Here is a 14254-nt window from a genome sequence, read left to right as displayed (position 1 = left end):
AGTACATATTTATATATATATCTGTATATGTATGTATGTAAGCAGAGGGGGGAAGGGTCTCTTATTTCCACATTTCTGAAAGTGTGAAGAGTGAGCAGACAATTTGGTGTCAGAAATGGAAGAACACTTCTTGAAGCTGGGGATTTTCATAAACTGCAAATGTAAAAACACACACACACACAATGAGCTCCTTTCAGTTTCTATCTATCATATTAATTCATGAGGCTTTGGTTGACCTGGTGGTGGGGTTATATCTATTGCACACACACACACACACACACTCATTGCTTCTCCATCACAATTTTCCTATCTCTCATCTGCCTTTTCTTTCCGTTCCACAGAAACAGCATTCAAGGTCCCAACACTTGATGCTGACGAGGCATATATGAACGAAGTCAGTATGACAGAGATATGTGATAACAAACCAAAGTGTTTACCAGTTCCAGATTTGTCTCCTCAGTTACAAGTATGTATATATTTCATTTGTAGATTGAAATTCTGAGCCAAACGGTTGGGTTTTGGCCCATTTATGTATGCTTATATTTTCATATACCTTAAAATTTCAAACAAATTTATTTTAATATAGGGTAGAACCGCCTTTGGCAGTAATTACAGCTTGAATTCTACAAAGTATGAAGTCGTACAAAGTTTGAATTGTTTCCAAAGGAATTCTTGTCCATTCTTCAGCTAAAACAGTCTCCAGTTCTTGTAGCGAAGATGGTGGAGGATATCATCTCCTTACTTGTTTTTCTAAAATGCACCATAAATGTTCAAATAATATTGAGATCTGGGGACTGTGCTGGCCAGAGTAGATGTTCAACTTCACTAGAATGTTCCTTGTGCCATTCAGTAACAATTTTAGCTGTGTGAATTGGTGCACTATCATCCTGAAAGATTGCATTCCCCTCCGGAAACAGTTCAGCAACCATAAGATGCATTTGATCAGATAAAATGCTTAAATAGTCTTGACTATTAATTCTGCCTTGAAGGGAAACCATTGGGCCAGCGGATTTCCAAGATATAGCCCCCCCCCACACACACCAGATCATCACAGATCCTTCTCCATGTTTAACAGTTGGAAGAAGGCAGGTGGTTGGAAATAAGGTAAAGGATGATTCGTCCAAGAAAATAACATTCTTCCACTGCTCGAGGGACCAATTCTGTAGGTTTTTACTCTAAATGCTTTGTGACATTTGTTTTTAAAAGTAGTGGTTTTCTGATTGCAGTCCTGCCTTTACTCGATTGAGTAAAGTGTCATCGAAGGTGTTGTTTATTGGTAATTAAATTTAATTAGCAACACCTGTGTGTATTTATCAGCTTCGTTTTTTGTTGATAATCCTGAACAACTTTTCCTGTGTATGCATGTCTCTGTGACTGATTGTGAGAGAGAAAGGGAAGCACACACACACACACATGATAGACATATATACATATACATGTATACATGTGTATATAGAAATATATACACACACACACATGATAGACATATATATATATACATGTGTATATATATATATATATATATATATATATACACACACACACACACACACACACACATACATACAGCCATTGTCTGCTTACAATTTGTATAATAATACTTCGGTTATTTCCTGTTAATCTCACGGTTATGTGGAGACACACACACACACACAGTCTCATACACTTACACACACACACACACTTAAACACACAGTCTCATACACTTACATGTACACACACACACAGTCTCATACACACACAGACACCGAGCAGCGTCAGATTTCTTGTTTACTCATTCTTATTGGAACGCTGACGTTGAGGGAAGGGGAGGGTATGGCGAGTGAGTAAAGCGGACTGACATCATTGAGGGAGGGGGAGGCTATACCAAAGGAGCGAAGCAGACTTTATTTAATATGGAAGGCAACACAAAACACTTTCTAATTCAGTAACTTTTAATGTGAAACCTGTTAAACAGAAATTATTTTTATTTAATGAAAATTTAATAAAATCTAATCATAAGTAAGTGAAATTATGCTAAATACAACGAAATTGAAAACATTTTTCCCCTGGCTTTATCAGCAATTCTGAAAACTTTTGGGTACAAATTTTACATGAGTAAAAGCTTTTTTTAACAATTTTTATCCTGAAAATCACCTGCGTAAATTACACAGGTGTGCAAATTACATAGGTTTATATGGTGTGTGTATATATATATATATATATATATATATAACGGAGATGTACTTGCATAGCAAGTAATTTGATCTGAGATCGTGTGCTGGAACGAAAACAATTGCAGCGTGAAAGGTGTTTATAAGCCATTTAAGAAACACACAAAAACCGTTCGATTCACTTCAACATTTAAATTTAATTTGTCAAATTATTTTCATCGTTTTGAAACCGCGACTTGTTCACTGACAAAATTCCGTGCAGCACGGAATTTTGTCAGTGAACAGGTCGACACCATGAAATTATGAACTTTATTACATAATATACGTGGCTATGACCCTAGTCATGGTTCATCCGAAACAGCTGTAAAGATAAGACTGTTATGTCATTCCTTTTGTTTATCTGCTTTTTTAAAACTTTATTTATATATATATATATGATGATGATGATGATGACGACGACGACGACGACGACGGCGGCGGCGGCGGCGGCGGCGCCGCTACATAATGTATATATACAACATTTAAATTCTTTACTATTCCTATTTCTTTCAAATACTTGATGATAACAAAAGGATTTCAGCATAGAAGAGACGGAATACGACATTCTTCAGGCCACCCTGTCCTCACCAAATGAAGGGAGTTTGTTGCTGAGCCCAGACATTGGAGATATGTAAGTCTTTGTGTGGGGAGGAATCTTCTCTTAACTCTGGTTTTATTTTCACATCTCTTTCTTTCTCTCTTTCTAATTGTTATTTCCATTTGTGATTAGTAAAAGTCAGTGGAGGGGGGGGGCAAGTTAATGAGAGAGCGTCTGGAGAATCACTTGATCCACTAGAAATAGCAGACATGTGCTTCGAACTTCATCCACCCTTTCTTAAGTAAAGAAGGACAAGTGTCAATCTAGACTGGACAGTCACAACTGGAGCACCTTTGATCCTAGGCCTGCCTGTTCAGGGTTAACCTGAAGCTGAACAAAGAATCTGAAAGGTGAAGCTGGTTTTTCTTTGAAGTGTCAGCAGATATTTGAGTTTTGTTCAGTTGTTCACGCATCGGTTGTTAGCAACACAACCACTGCTGTGTGTGTGTGAGGTAGATTCAGAGAATCTTGCAGCTATCACAGTAAGCTCCTCCTACAGATTCGGTTATCTGTCTGCATAAATGATTACAAAGAAGTATAATGTTGAGTGTCGAGGTAACTGAAAATCCAGAAAATCTGATAAAATATTCAGTGACGAGGATATAAAGTATAAAGTCTGAAGCTATGAGAGGTGAAGATAGATTTATTTAATCATGGCCTTTTAATAACTTTCATTTATTAATATGTACATTATGCAATGCAGTTATATGTATGAATTTGTTTTACATCTGTTTTTCCATGCTAGCATGGGTTAGGTGAATATGTTATTGAGGTATTGTGAGATGAGCATCACGTGATGTTTCTTGAGCAGTCATCTGAGATGATTGAGACATTTTCTGAATGTCAGCTGGTTCTCAGTCTCCAAATACAGAGACCACGAGGAGCATTGGAAACTAAGGCCACACACACACACACACACACACACACACACACACACACACACACACACACACACACACACACACACGCCAATGTAGACCAGTTGCTGACTCTCTCTATGACACAAGTGTTGTATGACCTTTCTCACATCTCTTGTGACATTGCTCACTTATATGGGACTGTGATATTTTTACTACCATACTCGCACGTAAAGGGTCCAAGACCCCCGTGAAAATAAATTCTCTTGGTTTTGTCATCATTTTTACTCTTGTCTTACACTCTTCTTCTTCTTCAGGCTGTATTCTAAAGACATCTTGAGTCTTGCAAACAAAACAGAAGCCTGTCTGGACAAAGGGTTTATGCAAACACCTCCTTTCAACAACAGCCCATCACTACAAAAATCCCCGTCACCAGCGATGTTAGTTAACCCTAACCCTAACCTCCAAGGAGGTGGTGAAAGGCTCTTGAGCAAGGTTGTCCTCAATGGGAGTTCACCAGAACCACCCTTACAGCAACAAGTGTTACTCACAGAGCAGCTGAGGACAATGAAGTCGAATATGAACTACAACCCAACTCGAAAAGCAGAGGAGCTTCAGCAAATATTTGCTCTCAACAAGGAAGGGTCACTAACGGAACCCCCTATAGCTCCAAATTTGTCACCACCCACCTCTAAATTGCCACCAGAAAAATTACAGAAATACATTTCCGCTTTTGAGGGGACCCCAGGGATTTCACTGTCAGAAAAAGAAATTTCACAATTACTAGAGACAGCAAGTCCCCAAGTGCTGATACCAAACCCTAATCAAACTCTTCTGCAGATTGGCAAGGAGCTACCAATCCAACCAGTCACTACAAAACTTAAAGGTCCAACCCCAGGGAAAGTCCGCAGACTCGAGTCGATAATCATGCCAGAAGACACCCAATTTCAAGGAAGAGGTGATGGTGGCGGTGGTACTGTCCAGCAAGGATTTAGTTGGAATACAGCACAGACACGACAACTGATCAGTGAATATGGTGAGTATGTGTCTTTATATCAAAGTATTTTGTCAGAGAAAAAGGCTGCCACTTGCAAGCAACTCTGATGTAATAACTTTCTGTATAAAATGTACCATCCAAACGGGATCAATGCCAGGCCTGTCTGATTGGCTCCTGTGCCAGTGGCACATAAAAAGCACCCACTACACTCTAAGGGTGGTTGGCATTAGGAAGAGCATCCAGCTGTAGATGCCAGATCAGACTGGAGCCTGGTGCAGTTTCCTGGCTTCCCGGACCCCAGTCTAACCGTCCAACCCATACCAGCATGGAAAGCGGACGTTAAACGATGATGAGGATGATGATGATGATCAACACTCTTGAAAATGTCTCTGATTTTGGACGAAGAGTTTCTTGCTTAACATCATTTTTTAAAATTATAACGTGTGTGTGTGTGTGTATATATATATATATATATATAGAGAGAGAGAGAGAGAGAGAGAGAAATGTGTGTGTTTTGTTTAATCCTTTATTCAACAATAATTGCAGGATCCAACAACAACAACAAGGACAGTGTTTTGCGGAACCTTCTGGTCAGTGGAGAAGACCGTAACAATGGTTACTTTGTCAACCAACATATGGGAATACCTTATCTGCCGGTAAGTCGTCCATTGAACACCGTTGCACATTAACATGCTTTCATGCAAGTCCGTTTGTGAATGCGTCCGTATGTGCATGCTTGTGTGTACGTGTGTGTGGTGTTGTCTCTTTGTCTTGACGTTGCACAACTGTTGTATAGAAGCCGCATTGACATTCAAATGGTGATGTCTGTTTCTGACCTTCCAGGAAAACCCGTCTTGCTTCGGGGGAGAGTATTACTTTGCTCAGGAACAGGTGAGGGTTGACAACAGAAAGGTCATCGGGTCACCAAATTCCGTTTGACCCTTGCAAGCATTGGAAACTATCATTTTCATTTAATGTCATTCCACACTGATTGCAAATTAGTTTTCCAGCAACAACAACCTGACTGTCTCGATGTTGGGTGGGTCCACTTGCTGACCTACACACATTGTTACACAAGGGTACAGTGCTGGATATCAATGAGGATGGGGGTTGGCTCTCTCTCTCTCCATCTCCCCTTCGTTTTTGATCATGAAGAATCATTCTCTCTTCTCTGTACCACCAAGTATAAAAAGCATTGACTGCATCCCGTAAAGTGTTTCATGGATGAGTAGAGACAATATTGAGTTGAGGAGACAATCTCAGTCGTACTGATGTCATGTTACAATGAATCCAGCCCAACGGTTGGTGTTAGATGAGACAGATACAGGCTTGGCTGTGCAGTATGAAGCTTGCTTTCCAACCACACGGTTCTGGGTTCAGTCCCACTGCATGGTACCTTGGGCAAGTTCTTCTACCTCAGGCTAACCAAAGCCTTGTGACTTTATAAGTGGATTTGGTAGAGGGAAACTATAAGAAGCCTGTCATATCCATCCATCCTTCCATCTATATATATGCTCTCCAACACCTTTGACTCTTCACCAATAATCGTCAAACTTAACCCAAACACCCTCTCTGTCTGTGTGATATGTGTTTATGTATCTCTGTTATGTAATTCTCTCTTCTTTCTCTTCTAACAGACACAAACTCCAGCAGAATCCCTCCCCAAATTGGACAACTCGTTTTTCACAGGCAGAAGACAAACCACCCAGAACCCAATCAGTGTCAACACGGCCATCACAGCAGCGAATCCCCATGGCAACAACAATGGTTCTTCCATGTCAACCAATCAACCTGAAGAGCAGGATTGGGCATGGTGGTGGGCCCTCAACACAACAGTCACGTCCCCTACATTAACTGGTCCCAGTTCTGTCATTACCACCAGTTCGTGCAGCAACAACAACATCAGAGTTTCAAATTCTATGAAGGGCACCACAACCAACATTACTTCTCCCATGGTACAAGGGAGTCCGAGCCCACCCTACGATAAGCGAGCGCTGTTTGGTGAAGACCTTGTTGGAGTTGGTCAGCTGGATCAGAGAGAACTGAATGCTGCCACCAGAGTTTCAAATCCAGTTAAGAGCACTCTTATCCCCACGGTCGGGGGCTGCCTCTTGCCTAATTCTCTACAATCAGACTCCTCCAATGACATCCAAGCCCTGTATGGTGAGAGGCTTCCCCAAGCAAAAGGGAACCCCAGCTTTGATGTATCTCATTCTGTTGAGAATCCCACCAGGGTCGCTGCCACCAGTAGTAGTAGTAATAGTAGCAGTAGTAGTAGTACTCGTCGTATGTCATCATTTCTCTTTGATGACTGCCGAGCACTGTTTGGTGTGGATCACCTCCCTGGAGGACAAAACGATCAGGCACTGTCAAACACGATGACCAAGGGTTCAAATTTAGCTGAGGGCACCAGCGCAGTCAACAACACGACTGGCCTTTCTAATGCCTTGCCTGATGCCAGGTCATCAAGTTCATCCTTTGATATCCGAACACTGTTCGGGGTTGATCTCATTCCTGCTGGACAGCTGAATAGGGTTTCAAATTCACATGAAGGCACACCACCACCATCACCGACCACCACTACTACTACTACTACTAACACTACTACTACTACTAATGACAGCAATGAGGAGGAGAATGTTTGGCAAGTTGTTGCTAAAAGAACATTCTCCGTCAATAGCTGTGCCACTGACTCCCCTCGTGACGCAAAAACAGGCGACCACTTTGAGTACAATGATAATGACGATCATCTTCTGGTTTCCAATGGCGATAAACTATCCCTGCAAAGGAATGGCAGCAACAGCATGGCCACTGAATCTCTTCCTATGTCACCAGCAGACGTTTCTGCGATGCAGAACAACAATCTGAAATTCAGAGCCAAAATTCCTAAACACCAGAATTTAATGAGGCCGTATACATTCACCACAGACTTGGCTGCAGCCTCCAAGTGGCTCCCACGCCTCACGCAGACTGACTGTGAAGTGAATGCTCCAGTCTGGTCGGGCGATCGTCTGCTTAATGGCACAGAGTTGTTGAGGGCGTTGGATACGGAAAATATCTTTTGATATTCACTTATACTCATGTAGTGTAAATTTAGAGACTTTTATATAACCCGTGTATATATATGTATGTATGAATATATATATACACACACACACACACACACAAATATATATACGAATACATATATATTTATACACTTACAGAGACAATCAAATGAATATATATATATATAAAAACATACATGCATACACTTACGTTTCAAGCGCAAATTTAATGTGGCGTATACATATGAACATGCACACACACATACAAATGTGTGTGTGTGTGTGAGAGAGAGTTTGTATACGCATTGATAGTATCCTTGTATATTGCTCAGCTAAAATACACTTCTACCGCCACATTACACACACATACACGCATAAATATATATATTCATATATATATAGAATACAATATATTACAAATATAGCCATATATCTATTTTTCTTTATTTTATAAAGACATATGTCTACATACTTAATCTGTCTGTCTGTCTATATATTTATCTGCTTATCTATCTTCCTATCTACCAATCTATACACACACACACACACACACTCTGTCTCTCTCTCCACACACACATGCAGAGTCTTATATATATAAATACAATATATAGTATATACATATGTATATGTGTCCATGCATAATTGTGAGTATGTGTGTATATACAGATATATAAGCATGGCTGTGTGGTTAAGAAATTCACTTAACAGCCACATTGTTCCTGGTTCAATCCCACTGGGCAAGCCCTTGGGCAAAGTGTCTTCTACTATGGACTCAGGTGGACCAATGCCTTGTGAGTGAATTTGTTAATTAAAAACTATGCCAAAACATGTTGTAATGTATGTATATATATATATATATATATATATATATATGTCTGTGTGTGTGTGAATTCTTCATTTCCTACTTAATGTATGCAAAACTTGTGTGTCTAAACATAGCTGTGCTTGAAGCGAGCTCCAACTTATTTACAAAGCCTAAAGTTGAGCCTAAGTTTTCTTTTGTTTTTTGTTCTCATTGCTACACGTGAGGCCATGCTGGAGCACCATCTCCAGTGCTGACCATTCTGTTTCATTCTTATCATTGCCAATGTCTGTTGGGTTTCTGTTAAAACCCTTCAGGCCTGGTTCATTTGTTGTTTTCCCAGAAGTTTAGTCTCAGATATTGGAAAGAAAGTGCTTCACGGTAGCCCTTAATTGCTCCCCCTCTCCCTCAGAGGTAACCTTTGTTATGCTTTTAAGTCCTCGCTTCTTTTCACTGGTGGTTGTGGTGGTGGAACCACTGCAGAATAATAACAGTTGGCTCTTCAATGCCAAACTCTGGATTCCTGATGTCCACAAAACTGCTCTTTCCATTACTTTAGGCTGTTGTTTCCTGTTTGGTAGAATTTCAAACAAGAACCGCCAGATCTTTCCATTTATACGTATACATGTACACACACATGCACACACACACACACACACACACACATGAATACGTTATTGAAGCACCGTTTCACAGGTAGATGACCTTCCTATTGCTCACCTTGACCTGTTTTTCAGTTAAGGGATGTCTCATTCCATACATCAAAAGCATTTACAATATATATACATGGATTGGATAGGATTACGTATGTTCAGTCCCTCTGCAGGACGAAGATCCCAGCATCTTCTCTCCACCCAACCATGGCCCCATGTGGGGGCTGTGAATTTGAGCTTGAGATCATCCTGCTCATTTGATGAGCCACCTCTGCCACACTGGCTCAACAGACAGTTGCAGTTTTTTCTTCTTTTTTATTTGTAATACTCATACACAGGAATAGTGAGGTCAGTCTTGTGAAAGAGAGAGAGAGAGCAATGTTGCAAATGGGAGTTTTGCCAACTTAAGACAAACAATTTCTGGTGGGTTAAACATCGTTGTTTGTTTTTCTGAAAATGCCCTCTACAGAGGACTACATAAGTTAGTGGGGGTGTTGAGATAAAGGGGTCATATCACGGTAAATGTTAGGCCACCAGGATTCAGTAGGGGTGGATGAGTTGAGATTAATTATATTTATGATCAAGATAAAGTTTCTTTTTGCTGGTGGCCAGAGTGCTGACTCTAGCAGACTCTAGCTGGTGGCCATTAAAGGGTCTTTATAATTATTTGCTCATGCAGACGTGGCTTGTAGGTCATGTTGGAGAGCTTGTGTCTATGTTTTGCATTTGTTTTAATGTTCAGCATCACTTTGGTGTTATCTGATGAGAAATCCTAAAAGGTCCAAGGACGGTGCCTTGTTTTATACTCCCCTTATTACTACAGACCTTTTGGATAAACGACTCTTCGCTGGCGTCAGTTGACTTCAGTTTTTAAACCCTTTAGCATTTAGATTCCTTTGTCAAATGTAATCCTTGTTTATTCACATTTAAAAAAATTAATCCTAGATTATCTTGTGGCTTTGAGATTTCAGTGATGTGGCTGTATATTTTTAGAATGACATTGTAGGGTAGATGTGAGAGGTGGGATCTGGCCAGCTTGAACATAGAACAGAAAGAATGTTTGTCCCAGACGTGTCTGGTTTAAATGCAAAAGAAATCAAACAGCCAAGCGCTCAACCGTTCTCTTGTGTTGACCATTTCAAGTTGTTACATGTCACACACACAAACAACAATCAACATCTCTGCCAGCGAGTCTTCATCCAGCTCACACTTTTTCAGTATTCGTTAATATTGTGTATAGAATTGTCTTGTGATGTGAAAACTGTTTTGGGTGTTAAAATAGTTCTGTTTTTCACAGAACAGGTTTTATCTTTCTGCCTATAATACTCTCCTCAATATATGAGATCTACTTCGTTTTTTAAATACATACATACGTGTGTGTGTGTGTGTGTGTGTGCCCTTGTCTTGACATTATGGGATGGCTATAAAGGAACATGTTGTTTGTTTATAGTCTTCTGTGACGAAAATGTCTGGCCACGGGGAATATTACTTTGCTTGGAAACAAATGAGGGTTTGAGGTTGGTGATAGGGACAGTATCCAGCCATGGAAAATCTCCCTCAACAAAACTTGCATGACCCATGCAAGCATGGAAATGTCCTCATTGAATGATGAGGGTAAAAACACACACACACACACACAATATGGTGTGAGCAACAAAGTTGAAAGCTGTCTCTTTTTGTCTCCCATGTTTCACAGCAAAGTGTGTGTGTGTGTGTGTGTGTGTGTGTGTACACTTTGTACACATGTTCGTCTGTGAACTTTCGCATAAGTTGAGGGAGCAGAAACACCAGGTGGCAGCCTTGCATGTGACGTGCGTCTTCACAGCTGATTGGTCCGTTGCCTTAAACAGGTACAGACTTTAGGTTTGTCTGTCTATCTATCTACATACACACACACACACACACACACACACACACATACACACAGAGGTCTTTTGTAATTTGTATGATTTCGTTTCGGACAAATTATCTCTGGCTCACATGTATCACACACACACACACACACACATGTATGTATATTGTAGATTACTAATGTAAAAAAATATATCATATATATTTTTATATACTTTATATATTTTCCTTTAGATTATGTTTATGTGTATGTGTAAGGGTATATATATATATATATATTGGAAATTGGATACGTAAAATATATATATATATATATATATATATATATATACACATATATAATTATATATATTTAAATTGATATATAATACATAAATCTGTATAAATGTATATTTTATATCCATTTCAACAGAAAATATCTGTGCACAGACAGACGATATAAGTGAAATAGATGTGTAAATGGTCAGTTTCACTGCCAGCAAATGCGGACAGAGGAGCTTGATGCTGTCCTTGGACACATTGGATCATGTCAAACCATCCATCCCATGGATGGTAAATGATGATTGTGTAGGTGTGTGTGTGTGTGTATGCACGTAGACACAAATATATAGATACACGATATATTTATATAATTTTGCTTCCCCCCCCCCGCCCCATCATTATCCCCAATCTAATGAGGAGGAAGACAGGACACTGACCTTTGACCTCCTTTAAGACATTGAAATGATTCATTTCTAAGTCCCACGTTTGTAAATCTGTGTCCGAGAGAGACAGGGAGCAGATTAGGACAAGTAGGACGGAGCCTGTTGGTAGGTGCTGTGCCTTTGGGGACAGAACGCAACACAAGGGCTGAGCTTAAGGCTTGGGTAGCAATAGATCGATAGGTATGGAGCTTGTAGGGGCCTGTTGGTAGGTGCTGTGCCTTTGGGGACAGAACGCAACACAAGGGCTGAGCTTAAGGCTTGGGTAGCAATAGATCGATAGGTATGGAGCTTGTAGGGGCCTGTTGGTAGGTGCTGTGCCTTTGGGGACAGAACGCAACACAAGGGCTGAGCTTAAGGCTTGGGTAGCAATAGATGGATAGGTATGGAGCTTGTAGGGGCGAAGCTGGTGTTGTAGGTAACTGTGACATCGATGTAGCATTGTAGCAGGTTAGATTTTTTAAGTGGCAGCGACAGGTAGCAAGAGGAATGAGTGTGTGTGTGTGTGTATACACACCTGAGTACAGGTATGAGGTTTATTTTGCTGCTTCCTGATTTCCACCCTTCTTGTTCGTTACACTGAAATGGAGATGATGATGATGATGATATATATAAATATCTGTATATAATTATATATAATGCTTGCAAGGCTCAGGTGGAATTTGTCCGTGCCGTAGAAAGTCTGCCTGACCAAATATTCTCTGCCCGATGCAAGCAAAATGAAAGTGAACACTAAATGATGATGATGATGATGATGATGTGTGTGTGCAGACAACCTTTTAGTTTTTGTTTTTTTTTAGTCATTTGGGGTATGACACATGACTGTGAAGATGGTCTCCCAGCACTTCCATGGATTCCCTACATGTGAAGGTACACAGGGAATGTAGCGAGGGCAGCGGAGATCCACATTGGACACTCACCTATGCTGTTGTGTTGTCTGTGTCTTCAGACATGAATTCACTCCCCCCCACACACACACATCCACACACATCTTCGTACACATCTGTTTTATTGAAGCTGGAAACATCAGAAACCATTACATGCATATACTCACATACACACACATTTATATATATAGAATATCTTTGAGAAATATATACACACACGCATACTTACATAGCAATATCCATATGAATATATACATATTATTATTAATACTAATAATCATAATAATTTATTATTATTATTTTGTGCAGAGGCTACTGTAGTCAGTGAAACTTGTCTGAGGTGTGTTTTTCCTAGATGAAGACTAATATATATATATATATATATATATATATATATATATGGCATATCTTATATAAACATATATATGTAATTACTGTTATGAATTTACAAATTATATTTATCAAGTATCAAAAATAAAATTATCTCTTTTAAAAATATGTCTTGGTGTTGTTTTTTTTCAAACTTGTTTTAAATTAAAGTTTAGATTTTGACTGAAGAAGCCACCCATACAATACACCAATGGTGCCTTTCTGTGGTTACTCATTCTGCTAAAAACAGCAGCTAAATTGCCCTTCATGTTGCATGCTACCCCCTGAAAGAAAGGGCATGTATCCTTTTATTCAATGTTGGTGCAATTTATAGAAAACATATTTATCTATTCTTTTGCATGTTTCAATCATTTAGCTGTGGCCATGCTGGAGCACCATCTCAAGGGGCTTTTAGTCAAAGAAATCGACCTCAGTTACTTATTCTTTGTAAGCCTAGTATTCTATCAGTCTCTTTTGCCAAACTGCTAAGTTACAGGGACATAAACACACCAACATTGGTTGTCAAGCAGCATTGAGAGGACAAACATCGACACAAGGACACACATGCAAATATATATATATATATACACAACGGGTTTCTTTCAGTCTCCTGAAAAGGATGAAAGGCAAAGACGACTTCGACGAATTTGAACTCAGAGCATGAAGACGAGAAAATTGATGGCGGTGCCAATAAGCATTTCGTCCGGTTTGCTAACAATTCTGTCCACTGGCACTCAATATTGTTGTGGTTGTGGTTGCTGTTGCTATGTAATCACAGGTTCGCGCAGACGCAGACTTAATGACTCATTTCTTTATGTAGTCATTCAACGTAAAAGAAACAGCAGCCAAATCTCAAATCTCACTATTATGTTAAAAACAAGGACACACTTGATTTATTCTTTTATTTGTTTCAGTCATTTGACTGCGGCCATGCTGGAGCACAGTTACTCAGTATCTAAAAAAAAAGAGCAGCTAGGCACGATTAAAAAAGACTTTTAAATCTTATTTCTTCTCGATCAGAGCAGACCTGAGGAAGGAAAGCCATTTGCGCGAAGGCGAGACACGCTTCCAGCAGGGGAGGCGACTCTGCACAGTAAAGCCGAAGAGTTAACCAACGTGCATTTACAAACATGCGTTAAAATCATAAATGCCACTCTCTACATCTATCTATCCCCCTCTCTCTCTTTTTCTATCTATCTATCTATATCTTTCTCTCACTCTCTATCTCTCTCTCTCTCTGTCTGTCTACTTTCTTTCGTTGCACACACAAACACACACACACGTATCTTTATACACGCAC

General features: G+C 39.8%; 1 protein-coding gene and 1 long non-coding RNA gene across 3 annotated transcripts in view; both read left to right on the top strand.

Annotated features, from left to right (window-relative positions):
* The window catches only part of LOC115223762, a 38975-nt gene extending 30841 nt beyond the window's left edge, over positions 1 to 8134 (top strand). Inside the window, exons 10-15 of one of the 2 annotated variants that reach the window (XM_036512824.1) lie at positions 342 to 466; positions 2726 to 2823; positions 3965 to 4683; positions 5191 to 5300; positions 6282 to 7080; positions 7117 to 8134. In XM_036512824.1, the coding sequence (XP_036368717.1) occupies positions 342 to 466; positions 2726 to 2823; positions 3965 to 4683; positions 5191 to 5300; positions 6282 to 7080; positions 7117 to 7709 (2444 nt within the window). In that variant the 3' untranslated portion in view covers positions 7710 to 8134. Of the gene's footprint in view, positions 1 to 341; positions 467 to 2725; positions 2824 to 3964; positions 4684 to 5190; positions 5301 to 6281 lie in introns of both variants that reach the window. The other variant, XM_029794413.2, reaches the window with a different exon arrangement.
* Positions 8135 to 11272: 3138 nt separating this feature from the next.
* On the top strand, positions 11273 to 12732 carry LOC118767743. Its single transcript, XR_005003653.1, has 2 exons — positions 11273 to 11810; positions 11911 to 12732. It is a non-coding gene; the product is annotated as an uncharacterized LOC118767743 (long non-coding RNA).
* Positions 12733 to 14254: the final 1522 nt, after the last annotated feature.

Source organism: Octopus sinensis, linkage group LG24 (assembly GCF_006345805.1).
Source record: "Octopus sinensis linkage group LG24, ASM634580v1, whole genome shotgun sequence".
Lineage (NCBI taxonomy): Eukaryota > Metazoa > Mollusca > Cephalopoda > Octopoda > Octopodidae > Octopus > Octopus sinensis.
Note: the sequence above shows the minus strand (reverse complement) of the source record. Positions and strands in the feature narration are given on the sequence as shown.